The sequence below is a fragment of the Tympanuchus pallidicinctus genome, unplaced genomic scaffold (assembly GCF_026119805.1).
Source record: "Tympanuchus pallidicinctus isolate F22 unplaced genomic scaffold, pur_lepc_1.0 scaffold12, whole genome shotgun sequence".
Classification (NCBI taxonomy): domain Eukaryota; kingdom Metazoa; phylum Chordata; class Aves; order Galliformes; family Phasianidae; genus Tympanuchus; species Tympanuchus pallidicinctus.
In genome coordinates, this window is record NW_026294637.1 from 2,757,786 (window position 1) to 2,782,995 (window position 25,210).

The window sequence follows — 25,210 nt, forward strand, 5'->3', positions numbered from 1 at the left end:
AAACAGTTAAAGATGCAGTATAGGAGATTGGGCTCTGCCAGCCCTGGGAAGGAGGCAGAGCGTCACTTTTTATTGCGCTTCTATTTTGGTTTAACCTCCAGAGGGGCTGTCAGCTCTCGGAAGGACTGAATAATGGGGGCCCTTAGCGATGCGGTAGGGCTGAATGCATCTTCCTCCTGCCACGGGCAAAAGAAATGAGCTCATGTCCTGGTGACAGGAAGACATCTTTGGGAGAAGGTGGGGAGGGGGAGAGGAGAGGAAGACAAACCTGAAATCCTAAATGGCTTTTGATTGCCATGAAGTGTTCAAGCAGACAATCGCTGGGATTACCGCATTGACAAAGCATCCTGGGGAGCTGAATCGCTGGCACAGGGCGCCCAACGGGAAGCTGCTCGCAAGGCTTTCCCGGGTGGCAGCGTGTGCGGAGCCTGGATTCGGCTGAAAGGAATTAAGGATGCAGGGGCTGAATACCTCCGCACTGCCGCGGCTCAAAGGCCATTGACAGGCACGGCTGAAAGGGGCCGGAGCGGAAAGCATTCGCCGATCGGCGCTGCTGTGAATCCAGATAGGATCTAAGGAGAGGGGAAGCAATCCACTTCCTGAACATCAATCACTGCAAAATGACCGCTGCAAGGCAGAGCGGGCCGCTGGATTGTCAGGAGAGGCCGGCTGTTTGAAACAGTTGTGCTTTTGTAGCGAGGCAGAGAATAAGCTTGATGGCCAGGTTTGCTCTGGGCAGTTCTCTGACAGCCAGGTTCCCTATGAGCAGGCTGGTAGAGTGCAGCAGCAGAAGCAGTGACACATGAAAGGCAGGGAAGGAGCAGCGCAGGAAGGAGGTGAGGTACAGCGGGGGTTCAGGGAAAGTGCAGCAATAGGTTGCAATTCGGAGTTGTGCTAAAGGACATACAGGAAGGAGAGCATAGGGATAAGCATTCTCCCAAAAGACTGAAGCCTGCCGTCTCAGGAGCAGAAATATCAGGCAGTTGACCTTTTTTTTTTTTGTTTTTTTTTTTTTTTTAATTGCATAGCAACTGGATTTCCTGGGAAACCTGCAAGCAGAGCAGCGCGAATGCAGCTGATGGCTGGGTGTTAGGGCTTGGCGTCTGAGACCACGTCTGCCTCGTGCACAGCACTGTGACTGCTTCATAGCTCTGTGGGAAGAGGGCCATGGGATTTCTTCGTTTGGGACAGTCCCATAGAACCACCTGCACGTGGGGCAGGAGATGTGCCGTGTGCCTGGGCTGAACCCTTGTCCCTTGAGCGCAGGGCAGAAGGGTGCCCTTTGGAGCCTGTGCCTTGAACTCTCTGGGATCTGAATACCTGAGTGCTTGGAGGAGCCTGAGTGAAAGGCAGCCAGCAGGATTTGGGATTGAAAAGCATTGGTATTATCTCTATAAGCTCCCAATAGCTGCTACAGAAGCATAATGCCAAACACATTTTTATGCTTTTTTTTTTCTTCTTCTTTTTTCAATAAATTCAGAGCCTCTGTCTAGGCTGCTGGGTGGTATTTGTTGTTTCTGGTCCTTTCTGGTTGGTGGTGAGGTAATAGGGTGGATTGCAGTGTGTGCACTCTTTTATCTCTTGGAAGGAGTGACTTTGAACATCATGACAGCACTTGACATGTTCTTGTCAATGTGTCGGCTGTTCTGGTTATGTCACAATGCTGTGTTAGCTGCTCCTGTAGCACCTGGGGCAAACATGATATGCTGGGCTTTCCTGGTGGTAAAAAACCACCAAAAATTTATGCAAATGTTTACAGAACAGTATGACACGCATCAAATAGGAGCATATGGTGCTAGTGCATGGGCCAGCAGGAGAAATTAGGTTGCCTGCGTACCCCAAAGTAAGCATACAGAGCAGAACAGTTCAGATGGAGGGAGCTTCCCAAGATTATGGAGTCCATTGGCCACCTGCCACGTGGCCTGGGGCTGTGGAACACACCCTGAGTCCATGTGCCTGCAGGTGATGGGTCAGTTTCCATCCTCTGTTTCACAGGGAAACCTGAGGTGGCAGGCTGTTGAGGTGGCAGGCTGTTGAGGTGGCAGGCTGTTGATGCTGAGTCTGCAGAGCTGCTGGTAAAGCAAGGTAATGCAGATAAATCAGGAACAGTGTGAAAACAGAAGATGCAGCACTCTGTGCCTGTGTTCCTCCTGCTCCGTGCTGTGCTCTGTCAGTGTTACCTTCCCAGTGCATGGAGAAAGCAGGTTGCACATGGCCAGGCGTGCTGTCAGCGTGCTCTTGGGGAGGTAACAGAGAGCTGTGCTGTCCTGATTCATGAGCATCCTCCTATTTAACCGAGCAGATTCAGATTACACAGAGGAGATAAGGTTGGGGGTTGTTTGGTTTTTAAATGACCGATGCAGAGCACGTATCAGTTGTGTCCTGAACCTGATATTGCTCTCTGGGCAGTCGAGCATCCTGGAGCTTCAGCTGGCCAAGGCCACCAGCAGGGCTGGCAGGCTCTGATGGCGGGGATGTGGTGACAGCTGAGGGTGACCAGGGCGTCCTCCTGAGGGGAGGGCAGTGCCAGGTTTCTCTATTTTCCTCTATGTTTTTTCTGTTTAATTATCAAACATTCATTTGTAGGTCTTACTTTAGAAGCCCCGACCAGGAGAGCAGTGTCAGCTGGTGGGAGCAGTGCTGCAGTAGGGAGGTGCTGACTGTGCCCAAGGAGCTGGGCAGGTCAGGCTGCTGCCCATAACCTGAGTCAGAGAACACAGTTAGAAGTACCTTTGATCAGAATCTAGCCCTGCATTTATCAGTCCTTAATTCTGGGGGAGACTGAGGTTGGAAAGATGCCTGTACAGCAATATGTATGGCCTGTGACAAGAGGTAATGGCCCTAAGTTGCACCAGGGTGGGTCAGGTTGGATATTGGGGAATGTTTCTTTCCAGGAACAGTGGTGCTGCACCAGTGCAGGTTCTTTTGGTGGGTGCTGTCATATGTATTGCAAACAAATTGCTGTGTCCTGTCCCCAGTGAGGGGATGCACGAAGCAGCAGGCCACGGCTTGGACAAGAAGAGCAGCACATTGGTGTTGTTTCACTCAAATGCTGAGCAGTGCTCACACTGACACAGACACGCAGGCAACTTTTTGGTGTGGGAGCACATTTCATCTGTGTGACTTCAGGCATGCATTGCAATCCCACAGCCGTGTCCCAGTGCTGCCCCAGGCTGCAGTCACTGCATGGGCACGGTCCTGTGCTGTGCACTGTGACCCTGAAACTACAGGGAGATTTCTCTGCTTTCCTCCTGTTTTAGCATGAAACTTTAAATGTGGCCCAGATCCAAGAAACAATTGGGCCAAGCTGGCTTTGAGCCTGGGGCTTTAATGCAATATGAGGGCTGGAAATCAAATCTGCCCCGGTTTATAGATGTACATATGTTTTGTTCCGCCTCTGTTGAATGGGATCTCTGTGCTGACAATACCAAAGGGGGTCCCAGGCTGAGGGAGACTGGTTAGAGGGAGGGGAGAAAATTGAAACCAGGAACCAGCAGGAGAAGGGCGTTAAACATAAAGTAAAATAGTGTAGGTCGGTCCTGCAGAGATCACAGCTGGTCTCAGAGGTGAGATGAGCTGCAGCTCTCAGCTCCCACCTTTCCTTTCTCTGAGATGCAAATCTGAGTGCGTGTTGAACTTGCTTTTTGATGAAATCCTTAAAGTGAGTTGCTATGGGAAGAGCAATTTCCCACGTCATCTTTTCATTCAAACCCTTTGATGTGCAACCAGAGCACAGCCGTCAGAAAATAAACACATTTCTTTGCAGCTAAGGGAAGCTGAAAATGAGGATGTGTCATTGCAAGACAGGCAGCTTGCCGCGCTCTGCCAGGATGTAACTATCAGTGGGCATTAATTACATCACTGATGATTAAGGGCCCCATCACCTCTGTTGTGAAGTCAACAGGAATGTTTCCATTGACTTCATTCGCTGTGTGCTTCTGTGGGAAGCCAGGATCTAAACTTTTCCAATGTAACTCTACCCCTATGAGTAAGAAATGCAGAAGACAAAGCTTTTAAAGCAATTGGATGATATTCATTACACAAAGCTGGATTGTCTAACTGTCCAAGTTGGTACGTAGTTAGACCCACTTAAATGCTTTAGCATTTCCCAGGCGAAGTTAAGGTTGGATTCTTTGGAAATATTTTTAAGTTTCTGGCTTGGTGTGGTGGCTAATTCTGTACATTTGCAATTGCATGTGGTTTCTGCTGCCCAAAGTCTGTTCTGCTTTTGGCAGTGAACCCGTGTAGGGAGTCAGCTGGTAAAGTGATGGTGATGTATTGAAGGAGGACTGCATCCTTCACCTCAGAAGTGCCGTTACGTATCTGTCATCAGTGTTCCAGTCTGCTTTTTACACCAATCCTGTACTGGTGTGACAGAGCCATCATGTTGCTACCACACACTGTGCTTTTCCCATAGGGCACAGCCTCTGTGTTAATGTGTAATCTGCCATCTATTTAGCCCTTGGAAATCAGTACTTCTGAACGTGATTTTGAGCTTTGAGGAGGCTTGGAGGAGATGGGATGTGGGTATGATGCTGAATAACTCGCAGGGAATTTCTGAGGCATTAAATCCAGTTGTAGTGGCTGCTTGCCTGTCTTGGTTCGCTTTGATGTTGCTGTTAAATGGACACTGAATATGCCTAAGGACAGAGTGAACTGTATTATTTTTTACCAGGTGCAGCTGCAAAGGCAGTGTTCAGGTGCTCACTGTCTCAGATGTTTCTGCATGCTGCACCAATTCCTCAAGGTGCAGCACAAATGCCTTTGTTTGCATGGAAAAAAAAAAATAACCCTTCCAGGCATTTAAAAAGAAAATCTGTGAAGCAAATGAGGTGTAGTTGCTTTGAATTATGTCTGTTGGGTAGTGCTTTCTGCTTCCTCCTGTTTGCATACTCAATGAGTTCTTACTGTCTTTTTTCACCTAGAACCTGGTCCAAAAGCATTCCTGGCAAGGTTGAATTCTTCTCCAGTGAGGGTTCGGACACCTCCATCCCCATCCCCATCGTGCCGCTCCCCGGCGTCGATGACTCCTACCCACCCCAGAAGAAATCTTTTATGATGCTCAAATACATGCATGACCACTACTTGGACAAATACGAATGGTTTATGAGAGCCGATGACGACGTTTACATCAAAGGGGACAAACTGGAGAACTTCCTGAGGAGTTTGAACAGCAGTGAGCCCCTCTTTCTAGGGCAGACCGGCCTGGGTACCACGGAGGAGATGGGGAAGCTGGCGCTGGAGCCGGGTGAGAACTTCTGCATGGGGGGACCCGGAGTGATCATGAGCCGGGAGGTCCTGCGGAGAATGGTGCCCCACATTGGCGAGTGCCTGCGAGAGATGTACACCACCCACGAGGACGTGGAAGTGGGAAGATGCGTGCGGAGGTTTGCGGGCGTGCAGTGCGTGTGGTCATACGAGGTAAGGCTGGGGGGCAGGGAGCGTGTCTGGGGGGAGGCGGAGGCTGTAGGGCCGCACAGCAGCTGCTCCAGAGCTCACCTCCCTGTGCCACTGGGTGGTTTTGGTGCTCTTGTTTCTTACGTGTGTTGTCCCAGGGGAGTCCTGCTTGAACGTGAAAACAAGGAGGGAACCAGAGCCCAGCTGGGCACGTTGGGATGGTGGGAGGAATGTTTGTTGTTTGTAATGAATATGTTTATTTAATCAAAAGGGGAATAAGCTTAAATAAGCGGTGACTTTTTTTGCTGGCTATGTCACAGTATCAGCATGGAAAATAGGTGGTACTGTTGCTTGTTTCTGGTCACAGTTAAAAGATGCCAGGCAGACAGCTGTTGGCCTTGACAGTGGCAGTGTTTTCCAAACTGCTACCACTGCAGAGCTGCCTCATCGGCACTGATGCTGTCATGCTGTCCTGCCAGCACCCATCAAGCAGCTCCTTGGTGACAGCAGGACCAAGCCACTGCTCTGATGCTGACAGACAGCATTTGCCCATGCTGCTGTGGCTGCAGGGTTGGCCAGCCTGCTTTTGGCAGCGCTTCATGATGCCATGGGGGGCAGCGGGGTTCTCCTGCTGGGGTCCTCAGCTTTTTGAAGTGAGCCCTGGTTGTTTGCAGGCTGTCTGATTGGAAACAGCCGCTGTGCTCAACCTGCAGCTTCTCCTGGGGAAATGCTAGAGGGTTTCTCTGGGAAGTTAGAAGAGAGCGCAGCAGAGGGCGAACGGTTTATCTTTTTTATGCAAACATTTATGACTGGTTTACAACTGCTGCTTTGTCCTTTTATGAGATGTGGTAAAAAGGGAGATTCTTCCATCCATCTGACAGCGGAGCCGTGGTCACGGAGGCTGCTGCTGACTCCTCTTTCACTGGCAGAGCCTCGCGTTAAACTTTGACGTGTTTACTGAGTCCTCTGCCCCCAAGAGCTCGTGCTTCATTTCAGCTCGCAGTTCGGTGACAGGAGAGCTGCTGTGGGAGGGGAAGGAGGTTTCCAGCAGCAGTAGCTTACTCCTATCTTTTGTTCATAAAGGCTTTCTGGACTGACGGTGGCTGTCCACATTCCCTGCTCCCCGACCTGGAATTAGTTTATGCGCTGCCAGCGTTGTGGCTAGGCCTTCACAAGGAATCAGTAATGTTTTTTCCACAGTTTCTGGCAGCATAAAATTTTCACTTCAGTCATTCTGAATTGGAACAACTTTCGTTATGAATGCCTCTGCCGTGTGGTGTTTGGTGCTTCCTGAAGGTCAGCGTTTTGGTCCTACTGAAACTGGCAGAGAAAAACTGGCAGAGAACCCATCGATTCATTGTGATTGGATTTGGGGTTGAAATAATGGCAACGTGCAACCACACCTCAAAGGCAGCTTTGTTTGATCAGCTTCTGTGTAGTGGCCTGCGGCACTGGGTTCTTCCAGGTGAGCTGCCTGGAGTTGCAGTGAGGTGTGTGAGCTGCAGGGCACTCAGAAGAGCTCATGGCTGTGCGCTGCTGATGCTCACTTGTTTCTTGGAAACACTGGGTGGCTCAAAGTGACCCTAAAGATGGTTCAATTCCAACCCCTGCTGTGGGCTGGTTGCCCCCCACCAGCTCGGGCTGCCCAAGGCCCCATCCAACCTCAGCATCTCCAGGCATGGGGTGACCCCAAGTTCCTTCTTTGGGCCTCCCTTCTCTCCGAGGCAAGTTTTGGAGAGAGGGAAGACTTCTTCGGGTGATGCCTCTTAATGAACTGCTCTGCTCTCATTCGGTTGAGGCCTCAGCTTCAAATCCTGCTGTCTTTTTGTGCTTTTCAACCTGGTCCTCTCACTGCCTGGGCAAGCAGATGAAACATGCCTGGTATTTTATCAAAGACAAAGCAGTAGCAGTGTGAAACAGCACAGCTGTCCTAACAGCTGTGTTAGGGTAGCTGGGTGTAAAAGCGACATTTTCCATGTCTTGTACGTTGATGAATGTCACGTAACAGGGCACTGGGAGCACTGTGCAGTGTTGTGTTGCATGGACTTCTGATGGAGCAGGGTTATCTGTGCTGGGGCACTGCCTTTCTCAGAATTCCCATTGAAAGGGAAGCGGCTGCAGCGCGAGGTTCCGCAAACAGGGCTGTGTTGGCTTCAGTAAAACCAAACCCAGTCAGCTCCACCTTCTCCTCCTGCGCTGCCTCTCTGCAGGCTCACATTGCAGCAGCAGCGAGGAGCTCAGGTCCTTGGCTGGGCAGCCCCCGGCTCTTTGGTTTCAGCCCCAGCACACGCAGGGCCCCACTGGAGCTCCCTCGGGCGGTTTCTTTTCCTGCACTGCCCTTGCCGTGGGCACAGCGCCCGGAGTCGTTTTACTCATTGCCACGACTGTCAGTGCCCCCTTTCTCTGATTTTAGGATCCTACAATGTCCTCACTGTGCTGCTCATCTTCGCTGCCTCTTTCTCTGGTGGTGTGCCCAGCCGCGCCTCCAGTCCTGGCTCTGTGTTTTTTTTTCTGCTCCAGGCAGCCTGTCTCTAAATCTGTCTCTAAGCCCTTTTTCTCCCCTTCCTGTGGTTCTGTCACTTTGCTGCTCTCTGCAGTGCCTCTCAGACCACTCCGTTAGCAGCACTGCTTATTGCCCGCTTTGAGACCTGTGAACATTTGTTGGTGCTCTTTCTGCCCTCTGGAGCTTGTCAGCAGATACAGTACAAGAACTGACACCACGATTCTTTGGATAGATTTCCTGCTTCGCCTTGCCCAGGAAAGATGCAACAAAAATAGGGGTATGCTGCAGGAAAACCCAGCTCACCCTCCAGCTCTGCTCTGGGAGCAGTTTGGAGCACCTATAGGTTTTGAGCTCCTGTGGCTGTGGCCCTCCATGGGACAGGTCGAGTGAGTCAGGAGTGAGACACACATCTTAAAATGTTGAGTTCTTTACAGCAAGGATTATCATCACTGAAAAAGAAAACTGAGGCTGCCATGGCTATCAACAAATAGTTCTAAACCTCAGCTGCCTGTAGGGTGGAGCAGCCAAAGCTATGGATAAAAACCCATAAAAAGAGCAGGGCTGTGAAATATCTGCAGAGTACAGATGGGAGCTTGATGGTTTACGAGGCAATATTACAGTGCAGTCCTTTCTCTTGAAGAGGAGGAAAGGCTTGTGCTGCACTTGCTGGGATGTGACTGTGCATTTCTAGTGAATATTGGTGCTTTGGACTTGTGGCACACTGCTGGGTGTTCTCCTCAGAAACAATTTATGTATGTAAGTCTCCTTCTTTCTCCCATCTCCCCCTGGCAGCAATCTGGTTGGCACTGAGAAGATGCCAGGGCTGCTCCTGTGTGCTGTGGCAGTGCAGAGCTGTGTGCTGCCTTGTGTCCCAGCATTGATGGCAGGCATCTCATCTGTGAGTTAACCATCACAACAAATTGCTGATCTCGGTTTTCATTTCAAGTTTAGGTTTCATTTAAACACATCTGAATTGTGAAACCACCCTTGTATTGCTCGGTATCCTTTCCATCTTGTTTGTTGCAATGACTGAGCACTGTTTCAGTATGGAAGGTTTGGTATCTTCAGCTTAAGAGTGCTGGTACCTTTAACACGAAGTCTCTGCAGCTGCTGGAAATCAAGGTATTGCTGATACATACCCAGTTGTTTCTTCAGTAATGAACCCCTCTGTAAATGGCAAATCAAAAAAAGTTGTGCCAAAGGGACAACTATCCTTGGTGGGCACCAAGGAGTGGTTCAACCTCCGGGCGTTGGCTGGGGAGGAGTGGGGTGCTGGTGGCTGTGGGTGATGGGGGGCTTTTGGGAGAAGGGTGGGTTGTGCTGGGCGTCTCGTGCGGTCTTTCATCTGCAGTAATTGAGGATAATTGCTACTCTGAAACTCAGTGAAGTTAGGAAAGCCCTCGAAGTGCACGTTCCATCTGCCAAGTACATTGGCAGTGCCAGAACATACTGTTTCTGGAATGGACTCTCCCCTGGGCAAAACTAAGGTTTATGGTTTTCTGTATGATAGCCAGAAGTCAAAAAAAAAAAAAAAAAAAGAAGAAGGAAAAAGGCAAGTCCTGCAGCTGTTGATCAGAACCCAAACGCTGGGGACAGATGCACCTCCTGCCTGCTGAACTCCGGCTCCCTTGCTTTGCCCTCTGAGAAGGGAGGAAGGAGAGCAGCCTGTTTCCAGCTGGCTGATGCCTGGTGTGAGGTGGGATGGCAGGAATGGGCCCGGAGCTGCTGTGCTGTGGGCACTGTGGTTCTCCATGGGCTGCGCTGAGCTGCGATGTTGGGTTGGTGGATCCTTGTGTTGGACTCCAGGCAGCAGACATGAGGCTCGACGTGTCTTCTGGGGAGCAGCATCCAGCTGTGCTTCTGAAAGCAGGTGCTCTGATTTATATGCGTTGTCGTGGCTTCAAAGCTTGTGCTCTTGTTTTCTTCTTTTTCTTCTTCTTTTTTTTTTTTTTTTTTTAATTAATTTTTGAAGTGAAAGTGCAGAACTTGGCAAGCCTGACAGCAGCAGAGACCTGCATCCTGCCGTGTGCGTGCAGCCCCTTGAAGCTCTTCGTTCAAGGAACCTACAGTCTAAATCGTGTGTGTGAGAGAGGGAGGATACGAGCATCCTGGTGTTGTACAGTGCATGTTTATAAATGGGCTTATCATAAGCGGTGAATTTAATCTTTGAGATGCTTCAGAGATGTCTGCTTGGCTTCAGATGAAGTTAGAGGTGGGTGGGTGGCCACTGGTCTTGGGGTGGTGCATGGATAGAGATTGCTCTTCATGAGGGTAACGAGCAGTGGTACTGTCAGAGCATGCAGGTAAGAATAGAGAGGAGCCTTGTCCAGGTGGGGGAGGTGATGCCTGGGGAGGCTGAAATGCCTGCTGATGGCACAGGGTGTCTGTGGTGTGAAGGGGGAGGCAGCGAGAGGTGACCACAGGGCCTAATTTTGGGAGTGATGTTTGCTAAGGAGGAGGGCAGAGAGGTCACAGAAGGAGCAGAGGCAGCAGTTTGGGTTGATGTAACCAAGATGTGGGTTGGGAGGGTTCGGAATAGGAGCAGTGATCTCAGATCTGCACCCAACTCTTGACCAAACTCTTTCACTTCAGAAAATAATTACATATTTGAGAAACAAATATCTGAGAGAGGAAAAAGTGAAGGCACCACTGGATCATTTCGTAGTGACCTCTAAACCTGGGCTGGTAAAGGATTTCTCTTTGTTATGGAGACTAAGAACTGCTTTGTATCAGGTCTGAGTGTTGGACCAAAGTCACCTGAGCCTGAATCTCACTGATTTCTGCCTGCCCTTGGTTTAAAAGGGGAACCCAGTGTGGTTCGTGCTTACACTAACCTTTGCAGGCTGTAGGTAATTGTTTAAGACTGACCCATTTTTGTAGAGCACATGAGTAGTTAATCTGTTCCTGGTTGGCTGGATGGCTTGCAGTGCCTGTGCTGAGGTTTGTTGGTGCTGTGGTGTAGACACTAAGGAAGCTTTACTAGTGAGCACAGGAAGCAGAAGCATTGCTTTTTCCCCATTATTGGCTTTTTGGAGTGCAGTGGTTCTGTTAAAATTGGGATCTGCCTGCCTGCTGAATTTGGTAGCTGCCTGGATTAGCTGCTATCTTGAGGACAAGGCTAATCCTTCATTGCATGGTGGGATAAAGAACTCAAATAAAACGCCTCGTCATCCCAGCTGCTTAATTAAGGTGCACAGGAGATATCCGAGGGTTTGGGTTTGCTGGGTTTAGCAGCTGTGGGGTGGGCAGAGAGGAGGCTGTGCCCTGAAGCTTTCTGGTGTATTTTTCCCTCCTGAAGCAATGGGAATGTTCCTCCAGGTTTGCAGGGTAGGTTCTTGCTGGAGCCATGAAGCACAGCATTCAGATCCTTCCTTGTCCTTAACGAGCTTTGTGCAGTAATCCCTGGTGAATGCCACCTGCCTGGGGCCTTTGGAAGGACACCAGTTGGTTCAGGATGGGATTGGAGTGGTTTAAAAGCCAGCAGTAACCCCTCACCCTGGGGCAATAAACTGCTGCATGCCGCTGTACAAACAAATTCGTTGTGAAATGCCCCAAGTGACTGGGCTGTAAAAAGGAAAAGCAAATTGGCTTTCTCAGTTGAAGTGGATGTGAGGCAGTTTCAGCTGGGGCTCTTGGCATGGAGCTTTGTAGCTGGTGTATGGGGAGAAGGTAACAGTGACCTGGATGTTTTGGGAGGCTGTATGTAAATCTGGGGGGAATAGCTGCTTTTTTCTGTTACCACCAAGTTGTGTAAGCAGTTAAAGCCCCAGCAGCACGGAGGTGTCAGAGCCTGTAAGAAAGGGAGACAAAAGCCAGGCCTGTTTGGCGATGGGAAATACAAATGAAGTGCTGATGTGGGGAAGGGGCTTAATGTAAACTAACTGAGGTCACTGAAGGGATGGCACATCCAGTTCAGATGCTCTCAGTGCTGGCTGTTGTTATGCTTCTGATGCGATTTCTTTAATAAAAGCAACTAAATTATTGCAGAGAAGAAACAAAAGGCGTTTTTTTTAAATGGACGGATGTGATGGATTTGATTTCTGTAAAAACAAAAACAATTCACTGTGAAACATTTTTTTTTTTCCCACTTCAAGTGAAGGCACCAGATAATTACCTCGAGTTGCTCTAGACATTGCTCATAGCCAACCGTGCTGGTGTATTAATGTGCTTTGAAGGCTTTTCTTAATGTTTTGGGGGGAAGTAATACCCACTGGGCTGATGCTGTCTGTGTGACTGCTGCTTCCTGCACAGCCCTGCAGAAGATCATAGAATCATAGAATGGCCTGGGCTGAAAAGGACCACAATGATCATCCAGTTTCAACCCCCCTGCTATGTGCAGGGTCGCCAAGTACCAGACCAGGCTGCCCAGAGCCACATCCAGCCTGGGTGATGCAGGATGACAGCCTCAGCACTGAGCTCTTGCAGCAGGGCCGTAGCTTTGCTTGATGCCTGGTGGTTCTGCAGATGGTGTATGCAAACCAGTGGCAGCACATAGCCCTTGCTAAAGGAGGATTAATTGTTCAGCATCTGTCTAACCTCATTTCCTGTGAAACTTCCCTGCTGAAGAGCTGCTGCTGTTGTTTTGTGTTCTAAAACCATCTGATTTGGGGGGGGAAAAAAAAGAACTTTATTCTACTTTGCTGCACCTTCCTTAATTGATCCCTGAAATGCTTAAAACATTTTAGCACTAATTTCCTGAGTTAAGAGCTTATCTGGACTCCTGGCGGTGTGAACTTTCATGGTTATCAGCTGGAGACCTCTTAAAGTCTTGCCAGGAATCCTGATTGCATGAAGGGTGGGGATTATCCTCCTACATGCTTAGAACAACGTGACCTTTATGTGTCACAGAGAAGCTGGGAACACAGTTGGAAGATTTGGGGGACCTAAATGGTCTTGATTTCTTAAGTCTTAAAGTTTTGGGTAGAAAACGTGTCTGGGCTCCTTGCAGAACTGAAAGTTTAGTGCTGGTTATTTCTGGTTAGTTCACTTACAGGCAGAATTCTGATGATGCCCTTGAGTTGTCAGTGATTGCTTGGATGCATTTTGAGCACATCTACAATCCTGTTGTGGTAATGAAGCAAAAGTGAAAGTTGTGACTGATTGGCGTCAGTGGGATTGTTGTAATGGTTCAGCTTCGTGCTGGTGACTTGTAGTGCCAATGGGGAATTCAGAGAAAGAATCAGAGGTCTGCATGCAGCTTATATTGCCATTAACGACCCTGAGTGCTTTTAAGACTTTCTACGTGGGAAATGTCAGCACTGCAAGCACAAGCACCGAGCAAGAAGCCACTGCGATGAGCTGCTTACCAACCCTAGCAGCTTTCCTGCTCCCAGCTGAGCTTTGCAGGCTGTGTGGCATGGCTTGCCCTGGCTCAGAACACATGTAGGGTGGGCCCTGAGACATTTGCACAGAGCTGTGAGATGCTGCTCCTAGACTTCAAAGGCATTAGTTGAGGGAGGTGTTGAGGAGAAGGCACAGTGTGGATTGAAGGGAGCAAGGGTAGGATCACGCCTGCTGGATCTAAACTCCACCCAGGCTTCTGTGTTTAATCCTTCAAACTGAATGGCTTTAGGGACTCCTGCTGAGTGCCGCATTTTTGCTCTTGCGAGTGCTTTTCAGAAGCATCCAATGCTCTCTGTGGATTAAGCACAGGTTCTTTGGCAGAGGTTAGTTCTAGCAATGAAATGAGTGGGAGCCCATGGTTTGGGCTCAGTTCATAAGAAAGCAGGAAAATGGGAGGAGGCAAGCTGCCTGCGGGTCCAGAAGTGCTCCTGTCACCTTCTTTGAATCAGAACAGGGAGAAGCAGCATGGCACCAGGAAACTTGCCCATAGTGGGGCTGCTGCAGCCCCTCCAAGCTCCTGCAGCGTGCTCTGAGAGGTACAAGTCTGATCCTGAAAACCCTGCTGGTGTTCACAGCTGCCATTTCAGATCGGTGCAGCTGGTTAGAGAAGTGCTCTGTTCATATTAACAAGGGTTCCTCTGCTCACAAGCCTTCAATGGGTTTAATTACTTGGCAGTAACTTCCTTAAACCTTATTTAAATTAAAGCTAAATGTTTTGGCTGGTTATGTCACCACTGTATTAGTGAGGAATGCAGGAGAGAGTGCTAGTTTGTATTAACTGAGCTGCTTTAATCCTTTGTAACCACGCTTTGTAATGTGTGTTACTGTCTTACAGGGAGAGAAGACATTTGCCCTGCATGAGACAGCAGAGTTCACTCCTCAGCATCTCTGTGAAAGGGGAAGTTCTTTGTCCTTAGTAAGGACTGAGAAAGTTCTTAGGAAGTGGGTGTTTGTAATTAACACAAAGTGTAATCTTGCACAAGCACTATATGGCCATCTGGCTGTGTCTTAGGCCTGAACGTTTCATAAATCCTTTTTTCTGCAGTCCCCCTCCGTATATGAGTGCAGACCCAACTTTTTTAGTCATTGCAGAGGGCCTCCAGAGCAGATGCTTCGCTAAAACCAGCTCTGTTGGACCAGAGTGACTGCAGAAGTCACGCTTCTCATGGTCGTGGTCCAGGTCAGCAGAAATACACTTCCTGTGCATGCATATCTTTGCTGCCCTGACAAGAGAGAAGTTTGTTTAACCTTCTCATAGATGATTTGTCAAGAAACCTCGCCCTTACCTTACCTTGTGTGTTTGTGTAACCTTATCGCAGCTTACAGCTGACGTGTTTGGTTTTGTGTCCTTCTGCTGAAGACACTTCCTAACATCTTCGGCCAAGCTGAACTTTATTAAAGAAGAAAGCCAACCACTGAGAGACAATAGCGGGTTTAATCTTTGTAAAGCAGCAGGGCTTTTGCTTCCCTGGCAATGTGAGTAAGCTGTGACTTTTCCAGGTTTTGAGCAGAGCCATTTTTCTTCGACGTTTCCAAATAATCTTTTTTTATCCCTTTCTCTCTGGCTCTGTAGCATTGAAATCGTGCCGTGGTTGCTGCAGAAGCCTCTTGCAGCTGCACAGTCCTTGTTGCTGGGACCAGCTGGAAGCTGAGCCATCTCTGAGCCCATGGAATAATGCGTTGAGCTGAACCCTGAGCTTTGCTGATGGTATCGTCGCTGCTGCTTGTGCTTGTTCTGAAGAGAAACCATCCACGTGGTTTCTTATCTGTTGCAAGCCAGAAATAACAGCACAGCTCCTGCAGCCTTAAGGAATTAGCCCAGTCTAGAATGGGAAACTAGGGTGAAGGTGAAAAGGATATTTGACAGTGTGCAGGATAGCAGCAGGAGGCCTGGAGATGAGGATGTCGGGTGCTTGTCTGGCTGTGGAGCAGCGTCTGGGTGACCCCGGGCTCCTCTGCAGGCACACGGGCTGCGGCTGCTCCGTGCCATCTGCCCTCCTGCATCCCAGTGCAGAGGAAGTGTGCAATGTGCGGCCCCGCTCGTCCCGCGAGGTGGTCGGGGCTGTCTCACGGACAGAAATGCCTTGTTTCCCTCCAGCAGGCACAAAGGCTCTTTTATAGGAGCTTGGCCATACATCTGCCGAGGTGCCTCAGACTGTTAGCGCCGGTTGCTGCTGTGCGAGGTGCTCCGAGGCTGCGATGCACAGGGAGATGTTGTTTGCGTGCTGCCTCCCTTTCCGTCTGGGGACAAGGAGCTGTGCTGTGTCCTGCCCCGGGCAAAGCCAGCTCTGGTTGTGCTGGAGTGCTAGCTTGGAGGTTTTTGCTGTAAAGGCAGGACTGGGATCCCTCTGTTTCGCACTCAGGAGCTGAATGAAATGTCTGAATTTGGCAGTGTGGCTGTAGGACAATAGAATATTTGCTAGGGAAAGATGTGTTGAATTTCTACTCTGGAGACAGACCTGGCTTGGAACACTGTGTGTGCACCAGTGGAAGGACTCCATCCTTCACAGGGCACCGCACAGCTGGAGGGAAGCTCTAGCTTTGGAGATGTCCAACTTTATTGTGGCCTCTGGATGACTTTCTTCCTGTCTTTCTCCTCCCCACCATCTCATCCCATCTGCCCCAGTAATTTTTTTCCTGCATGTGTCCTCGTGCTGATTTAATAAAGAGACTTTTTGCTGAAACCAGTTCTGCACAGAAATGCACGCTCATCTTTTGAAATCCAGGGGAGGGAGCAAAGCGTGAGAGCAGGCTGCCAGCTGACAGAGCGCCGGTGAGTGCTGAACCTCTGCTGTTTGTCCCCGTTGGCTTTCAGGCATTTCTCAGGTATGCCATCTCCCAGTTCCTGTGTTTGGTTTACTCTGTTGGTTTTCCTTATCCCCACAAAGCTAGCTGACAGCTCCCCAGTTCCATTCCCAAATAGCATTCCCATGCTGTCACCGCTGACTTTTTGACTTAAAGTAGAGCTCGGCTGGAAAAACAACTTTTCATCAAATTACCATGAAATAGATCTTGTGGGATATAGGAAGAGCACAAGAGAGATGTGCTCTGTTTCCCATCAGGCTCTTTTGCTTTCCACAGTGACGTTCTCCTGTGGATAAATGCTAAATGCTGAAACCTGGCAGCTGGAGGTGGCACGGGGTGACTGGGGGCAGTGCTGCATGCCGCCAGCCCCGTCCCTCGAGAGCAGCAGCCCTGTCCTGCAGCCACCTGTGCCCATACTTGCTCTGCTCTCCGGGGATTGTTGTGTTCTCACCACAGGTCTGCTGGGGCTTTGAAGACGCGTTTCACAAGAGATTGAGAAATTACTTTTCAGCTTAATTTTAGACTGGTTGCCGTTTCTCAAGCAAGCTTGAAGAAGGGTGGTTTTGACCTTGCTTGCAGGGAAAACTCAGAACCAGCTTTCCCAGGACATTGAGGCAACTGTTACCTTGGGTCTAGAATTCTTTGCTTCAGCATCAAGGTGTCTTGCAAACCTTTCCCATGCTCTCTCATCTTCTGGTGGAAGGAGCAGATGGTGTGCGGCATGGAAGGAGGAGCATTGGCGTGAGGTGGGGAGCCCAGACTGGGGTCCTGCATGCAGCCAGGCCACACTTTCCTCCCTCCTGCCCCAGTCACTTCAATTAAAATTCCACCATCAGGGCTAAGGTGAGGGGAGGCAGGAGCTGACTTGTTTTTAGGGAGAAGTGAATTTTCTGCCAGAATGAGCCTTTTCCCAGGGTGAGCTCAGGAAGTGCCTCCTCCCCACCAGGATGGTGCAGAAAAGCCACAGGTAGAAATTGCAAAAAGTAATCAGCATTGTTTGCTTCGGTTCCCCGAGGGCATCAAAGAGTTGAACAGATTGAAGTGGAAGCAAGGAGCCCTGCAGGGACAAAGCTGCAGTTCTCCCACAGCCCTTCTGAACTGCAGCCCAGAGCTCTCATTGGAGGCAATTAGTTAATGAAAATGAGGGGTTCTGATGGGACCCACTGCTGGCATCAGGGAGCAGCACGGTGCGGTGGGGAAAAACCTCCTGGAGGTGAAAGGCGGCCAGTGCAAGAGTGAAACCCAGTGGGATCTTGTTAGCGTGTGGAGTCCAAGTAATTCCAAATATTCTAAACAGAGGTCCTGTGAGCAGAGATACGAGGGAACCAAATTCTTTTGGCGTTTGCAATATCAGGCTGACTAAAAGAGCTGCTCTTGTGCAACGCTCTGCCGCACGGTTGCTGAGCAGATGTTGCTGCTTTTGTAAGTGCTGCTCAGAGTTTCTGCTCTGTCTGCCTGTATGTAAATCAAGTGGCCCGTTAGAGGTGTTCATGTTCACAGTAATAAAAGGTGAGGTTGGAAGTGCTGAGGGATAAGTTATCTCCTGCAGTTACTGAAGGTACTGTCGCCTTATGGAGTGTGAGGACAACACCCTAAATGCACTTAACCTTGGTTGCAGGCAGCTTTTCTGGTAAGAATAAGGGAGCTGGACATGGTGGTGGGGAAGGCAGAGGAGAGCTGAGATGTGCTTTCAGAAAGGAAGTCAGCCTGAAATAAGTAAGTAAACAGTAAAATGTTACAAGGTGCGAGTCAAGGAAGAACCTGCTGTTTTCCCTGGCTCTCACTGTGACACAGCTATAATCCTTAAAGCCGGAATCATATCTGATGGGCTACAATAATCTTATTTTTTCTAGACATAGAACTTCCCAGTGCCTGTCTCCCCTAGGCAAAGAGGAATACCTGCCAAGCAAGCAATGCGCTCTGAAACTCAGCTGCTTTGGCATGGCAGCAAAACCACCCTGCACTGATGTGACGAGTGTGATGCTGATGGGACGTGTTCTGGCAAGAATCTAAGTGGGAGCACTCAGGCTCCTGACTGGTGGCCAGTACAGAAAAAAACCCTGGGCAGCCTGCATTGTAGCTGGTATAATTTCATGCCTGGTTACCAAGCAAGATAGTCAACTCCTCATCCAAGAAAGAGGTTTGAGAGTGTCTTCTGAGAGCGTGATTTCTTCCTGTCCAAGCAGAGAGTGTGCAGGGAAGAGCAGTGGCTTGGATTTTGTTTTCTTTGGGAGCCAACATAACATCACTAGTTGTCTTTGTGCCTCTGTCCCTTTGCGTGATGGGACAAAACAGCCAGATCCAGCTTGGGGTTGGTGCCAGTTTTATCAATATGATGATTATATGCAGAAGAAAAGACCAGTGGTGGCTCTTGCGGTGTTTCAGTGGTGAATAGTAGTGAAACATGGCCATCTCTTAATATTGTGGTTGGTCTCCCCCAAGTGCTGCAGATTGTGCTGGGCAGCACCCCTATTCATGGAACCCTGCGTGCCCATGCACTCTGTGGTTAGCTAAAGTAAATCCTCATCTTTGGATGTGCTGGACTGTAACAGAATCTCTGTTAAATATTCCAGACCCTGTTCCTGAGCACTGCTGCTTGGACAATGCTGTTGTGTTGGTTTTGTATTTTTTTATTATTGTCATTTAAGTCTTCGAGTGTTTCGTAGAGTCCTACAGTGCTTTCTGCGTCCTCCTTTGTGAATCAAACTTGGAAATATCCCTCCAAACCCAGTCCTGCATCTCCCACCAGACAACAACAAGCGCTGGAAGCTGAACAGAGCCCATTGATATGTTGATGATCAGTATTTTTTTCGTTCTGATTAGCATTCAACCTGTGTCTTCTATAACATTTCAAACAGACCATGGGATTGTCCATTCTTCTTCGATCCAGTTGCCTGGTGGATTTGAACCTATCCTGCCAGGAAAGATGCTGGCACTGCCTCCTGTTCGGGCCATTGGCTCGTGGTGCTGTGATCAGAGGTAGATATGATCCAATTCAAGCTGTTTTTAGCTCCCCGGGAGCGATCCTGGGCTGCAGGTGACAGGCTGACAACACAGTTCCTCTGTGCCTGACCTCATGTGGTGTGAGGGTTGTAATCCCTGCGCCCATGCAGAGACCCTTGAGGGCCGTGTGCTGCAGCCTTTGCTTTGAGAAGCTCCAGAGCCAAGAGGTTTGGGAGAGGTACAGTAAATAGTGGACACCACGCAGTGTTGCATCCTTGCCATCGTCCCACAGCTGCACCTGCAGCTCTTGGGGACTGGAGCTGTGCCAGGAGGAGTGGGGAGAGCAGGGGACAAACAACCTGGGAGGGGATCTAATCCAAGTTTTATTCCCCCTTATGCAATGAGGATGACCTTGGCTAGTTTAGGTTTCTCATAAATGTTACCCACTCAGCAAGCTGCTGGAGGAAACTGCTGGCAGTATCTGCAGGTAATGTTAATAAATAAACAAGTGATCACTGCAGCATTGCACTTACCTCTATGCACGTGCAGGGTGGCTGTGAGGAGAGCTCAGGCAGCAGCTCCCTGTTCCTTGGGGCAGCAGGGGCTGGGAGCTTCCCAGTGCTCCCCATGGGCACAGCACAGGACCTGGGCTTTTTTCTTGTCCTTTTTTCAAACTGATTTGTAGGAGATGCTCGGTGAAATGGTCTTTGTTAGGGCTGGCTATGGCATCCCCTCACCAGCAGACACTTCATCGTGGTTCCATGCCATGGGTGATATGTTACAGAAGCAGAGTTGTTGCTTACAGCCCCAGAAAGCCCTGCTGTGAGCTCCTTGGAGCAGTTCAGTGCTAAATCTGTTGTTGAAGTCCTTACAGGGGAAATCCTTGTGGCAGAAGGATATCAGGTTTATTAATTGGTCTAATTTCTCAGCCTAGCGAAAGAGGTCTTAAATCATTCCAGAAGTAGAGAGTCAGCTGCAGGTACATTTATCTTTAATGAGATAACATTATAATGAAAGAGAACATTTTAGCTAAACAGAAATGTCTTAATAAATGCCTTTCCCAATCCTAAAATGCAGTGATTTTTTATTTTTTTTCCTCTTGCATTTTCTTTTTTTCTTCCCCCCTGAGGGCAAAGCCTTGCAGAATGCATCTGGACAGTGAATGTTCTTTTGTTGGTATGAACTCACAATCAGCGAGGTGAAATTTGCTCTGTGAGGTGTTTGCACTCAGTTAAAGCTCTTTTATATATGACATTTATTGTGCTATAGCAACTGCCTTTAAAAATAGCATGTAAGGAAGGCTTCATTTCATATGAGCTGTACGTAGCTTCCTTTCAAATATGTCAATGCCACTTGACAAAGGCTGAGTGCCTTCCTCACCATTGCTGCTGCCCCTTCCCTGGTGGGCTGCGTGTCTGTGAGCTCAGGGAGCAGCCTGCTATGCCAGCGACAGAGGTGTGTGTGTGTCTTTATGTGCTCTTCAAGCTGTGTGTAACGCCCCCTTAACGCAGTGAAGATGTCTGTTTTGTAGCTCATGGATGAAGTTGGGAGCTCCATCGAAGCAAGAACTCCACGCAAGGCTTTTCCCAGCACCCCTCTCCCAGTGGGAGCTGATGCACTTGTAAAAATTGCTCATCCGTTCAGTAACACCACCACAAAGACCTCCTGTGCTGCATAGTCCAGCAGCACTCTGCTCAGTGAGAGGTGGTGGGCTCAGCTCCCCCCTCCTGCTGCATTTAGTGGCCTTTTCCCCAATTTTCCTTTCATTCTTCCCCTTCTCTTCTTTTGCAGATAGATTTGGGCCACTGCTTTTAAAATTGTTCCAGTTTCCACCTTCGATGGCTGAGGCTGCTGGAGCTGCCTTGCTTCTAATGCTATTCAGGATGTACTTTTTTTTTTATAATCTTTTTTTTTTCCCTTCCTCAGTCAAGTCTACAAAGAATACTCTGTTTTATGTGCTTTATGTGTATGATTTCTCCTTAAAGGACGACTCATTTCCTCTACTTTAGAGGTATTTTCTTAAATCTGTCACTTCCTGTCTCTTTCTTGGCCGTCTGATTTGCCAATTTTTTACATTTTTTTCCTTTTTGTAACTGTTCCACTCATTAACTTCTCAGATCCTTTGGGAATTGCATTTTGCCCAGGCGAGGTGAAACTCCCTTTTTACTCTCTGGCAAGAAATATTCGACGATTCATTTAATTGCTATATTGGCTTCCAAGCAGAAGCAGGCTGGGAGGACTGCAGGGGAATTAATCATGCCCGTTTAACAGAAGGGATTGAAAATGTGGAGGCTGCACTCAGGACCTCAGCAAGGGCTGAGATGCACGATAGCTAGCAGGGGTTTGGTATTTTAGCATCTTTCAGTGCCATTTCTTGCTGGCTTTCACAGCACCCTTCTGCCTGAGGAGCGGAGCACGCCCTGCCACGAGGCAGCAATGCCTCCTCTGCTCTGCTGCGAGGTGAGGCTGTGGGGGACACCTCAGAAAGCAGCACAGAACGCATGGGCAGCGATGGTGGAGGTCTGGGGTACAGCTGCACACAGGTCCTTGTGCTTACCTTTGTTCCTCTTGCCCTTCTTCCAGCATGCACGCTGCTGCCTTTTTGGGTTCATCTGTCTCTCAATAGGAAATAAGTTTTGCTGTAACAGAGTTCAGTTCAAAACAGCAAGTGCTGCTGCGTCAGACAAGATTTAAGGTGTTGTTTATAGTGTAACAGAAATACAGCTGGGCTACCAGAGTTACTTCTAAACATGGCCTGGCATCAGGCTGACTTTGCCTCTGGTATAGGTGGGTATGAATTGGTCAGATAGCAAAGTTACACTGGCTTACATCAGCATAGATCAGACTCATAAATCTGGCTTGTCGCTGTCATGTGCTGCAAGAAAACAGAGGTCTAAAGGATGGTGGACCCTGTTCAAAGAAAGGGAGTCCCTTCTTTAGGAGCCTCTGCCTGCAGAACTACAGCTCTTAGCTGCAGCGAGCTCTGCTTCGTGGGTCTCCACAGGCATTCTTACAGCTTCTGTAATTCTCCCATGTAGCTGTTCTGTGCCTGAGACTGGCAGGACTTTAAAGCTGAGTGTCCTGGGCTGTTGCAGGATGGGGCTGCAGTGCTGACTCTTCCATTATCCGTTTGGGAATCTCCGTTTGAAATGTGCAAAGCCCTTCATAAATAGTGTCTCGGGTGGGATGTTGAGCTGCTGATTGTGATTAACTATCTAAGATCTGCTGTCTGTAGCAGATGTCAACGATGTTTTGCATGCACTGTGACTTAGGAAGGGCTTCTGTAGCAGATTTTGTGTCTGGGGAGAAAGGAGAAGCAATTTGGCTGGGGACAGATAGCACTGCATGGCACCAGTGGCATGCTGGTTTGGTATTTGGAGGTTAAATGAAGTGTGTGTGGGGGGGGTGGGAGAATGAGAAATTACAGACATGAAAAATGTTCTTACATAGAATAATAATCAGTGGTTTTATTTATACACTGATAAATACCACTGCTTATAAAACACAGCATTAAAGTCTCCAAGATATCCATCACTTCCCTGTGAGCCTTCGGTGAACGCAGTGAGATTTCCCCCTTGTTGGCCACGTGTGAATTCAGACGTGCACGTGATGGGGAAGAACCTTATTTCCACAGTGCAGGGCACGATCTGGGAAGTAAAGCAGCCCTGGTTTGTCTTCACATTGTGCTGCTGAACATAGCCCTGCCCTCTTAAAACACTTTCTCATGGCTACGTTGCACAAACCACAAAGCTTCCAGTTCCTCTAATCAATTCAGGTTATTGCTGCTTTTGTTGCTCGGTAAATGTTAGCATTCTGAGAACTGCAGTCACTTTCCCTTTATTTATAGAGCAGTTTAGTCAAGCCAATATAAACCATAACTGTCTTTGAGCTTTGTTGATTTTTTAAAGTGAGTCAGGAGTTGCAGGGCAGGTGTAAGTGGGAACCCATCGATGGTTTGTATGGTCGTTCTGGACACCGCATGGTTTGGTACCTTCATAGTGAATGAAAGCAGCACTATCTTGCCCATATTGCCATGTAAACCGAGATGTCAGATGTGCGGGTTGCATAATATGCATTAATTGCAGAGATGGCAGAAATGCCATCGTGCAAAGTGCTGGGCGCGAGCTTTGCCCTACGCATGGGAAAAGTAGCGGAGAGAGCATTTACACAGCAAAATTGAAGCTCCCCAAATGGAACGGAGCAGAGTGGTTTTGTAATAGGAGAGAGTAATGGGACAGCAGTGATGTCTGTAACCCTTCCCTTGCCTTAAAGGAGAACCTAAGCCTTCCTCCTGTGAGTGCTCTGGGTGGTTTGGTGCATCCTCACCACTCCTACTTTCCTTCGCTGTTCACATGGGAGATCTGTTTTTCTGCTTTAGGCTGTAACTGAACGCTTTTGCTTAGGAAAAACACAGAAGAGCACCAGATTTCCACAGTTCACAAGTCCCTTCTCATTTGAATTACTACTTTGCAAATATTTGTAAACGTCTGTATAGACCATCCCTTGGCTCCTTTGGAATTCGTGTCATTTCTGCTGCCTTCCTCTCTCCATTCAGGACCCGCCATGCACTGGGGCTGCGTGTTACTGTGCTGGATTCCCCCCCCAGCTCTTCCAGCTGCTCTGCAAGGACAGTGGGTGCAGTATGGCAGTGATGGCAGGTTAGCTGACACCCTTAGGCTGGGGAAGGGCAGGGCTGCCTTGTGTCTGCCACCCGGTATCTCAAACTGTATGGCTGCCCTACAGCCTGGGACCATTTTCCATGTCCCTACTTCTCCACTGGTTTTGATTTCTGGTTCTTTTTAGTTTTCCCCTATGCTCAAAGGACTCGTTTTCTTTCTGGTGCAGTGCATTTGTGTAGCACAGGCAGTGGTGTTCAGTCTGCTCCATCCCATTTTCCTCCTCTTATTGCCACCTGGAGGATCTCAGGAGCTCATTTAACAGCCCTCTGCCTTTACTCTCTACCTGGTAATATTTTTCTTTGGATTCCTGTCATCCTCTGGAGCATTGCCTCTTACTAATTGAGAGCTGACGCTAAGTAGGGCAAACATTGTAAAGGGCAGCTTTTCTGTGAAGAGCTCTTTAATTGCCAGTGGGAGAGAGCTCTATCTGAAGTGTTTCCTTTCCCGTCACTTAATGCAGGTTCAGGTATTGCCCTTCCTGTTGGTAAGGGAAAACACGCTGGTAAGAGTTAGTATTTGAAGGTAATGATTAATGAAGCTTCGAGGTGTAGGGTTGGTTTTGGTGTCAGGAAATGAAGTGGGCATCCAAATGCGTGTATTCCAGTATGCTGGCCCCTCCCTGGAGGCATTTAGGGCCAGACTGGATGAGCCCTGGGCAGCCTGATCTGGTGCCTGACGAGTGGTTGGCAGCTCTGCCCATGGCAGGGGTTTGAACCAGGTGACCTATGAGGTCCCTTCCAACCCGAGCCATTCTGTGATTCCACATCCTCCTCTTTGTCTGGGAACCAGCATTGTTTGGTAGAAAACTTCCTTGACCAAACTGCCGTTAAATCTTGTTGAGCTCTCAATTTATAGACGGGGCTGCGTTGCTTATAATTCAGATGTCTCCCCTGGCTTCCTCCCTCTCCCTTCTCTCCCCATGTGCCCTCTGCAGCACTGCAAAAGGGCACTGCGGCAGTGAGGGAACATCTGAGCAGCGCGGCATGAAGCTGAGAGCTTTATAAATCTAATGAGTTAATATCCTTTGGTAGAGAGCCGTGGCCTGGGGCTAGTTGTGTGCAGGTGCGGAGGAAGGGAAGGCACATCTGCTTTTGCTACTGATGTCTAATGGTGTGAGAACAGTTTCTAGGTTGTTCATTTTCATGGTGATCAATAACAGGGATGAGTAAGGGCTGCTGGCTCTTCAAGTGTTTGCCAAGTGTGTGTTTCTCCTCTGCAGGAAAGCTTTCTGTGCTTTGAAGTCTGGTTAAGGGAGAAATAAAGATGCTTGCTTCTCTGCTTTCGATGCTGCTTTTTGCAGTTCTGGCTTACCTGGGTCAGGGCTTGATAGACCATAGGACTGTGTCATCTGAAATTATCTTAAGAGGAAAAGAAGAACTTACCTGGTTTTACTGAATACCTTCTGTTGTTACGTCTTACAAAAGAGTGGATATACATGTATCCCAAATACTTGCAATCCTGCAGACTTCTCAAGATGCTGGAGCTGTAAGGACAGTGTGAAGTTACTCCTTAACCCTTTTTCCTATCCAGGATTACAGCT

General features: G+C 48.8%; 1 protein-coding gene across 1 annotated transcript in view; it reads left to right on the plus strand.

The window, feature by feature from the left end:
* Positions 1-25,210, plus strand: part of CHSY1 (chondroitin sulfate synthase 1) — a 60,944-nt gene that overhangs the window by 1,527 nt on the left and 34,207 nt on the right. Inside the window, exon 2 of the mRNA XM_052671507.1 lies at positions 4,926-5,421. Within this exon, the coding sequence (XP_052527467.1) occupies positions 4,926-5,421 (496 nt within the window). The remainder of the gene's footprint in view (positions 1-4,925; positions 5,422-25,210) is intronic.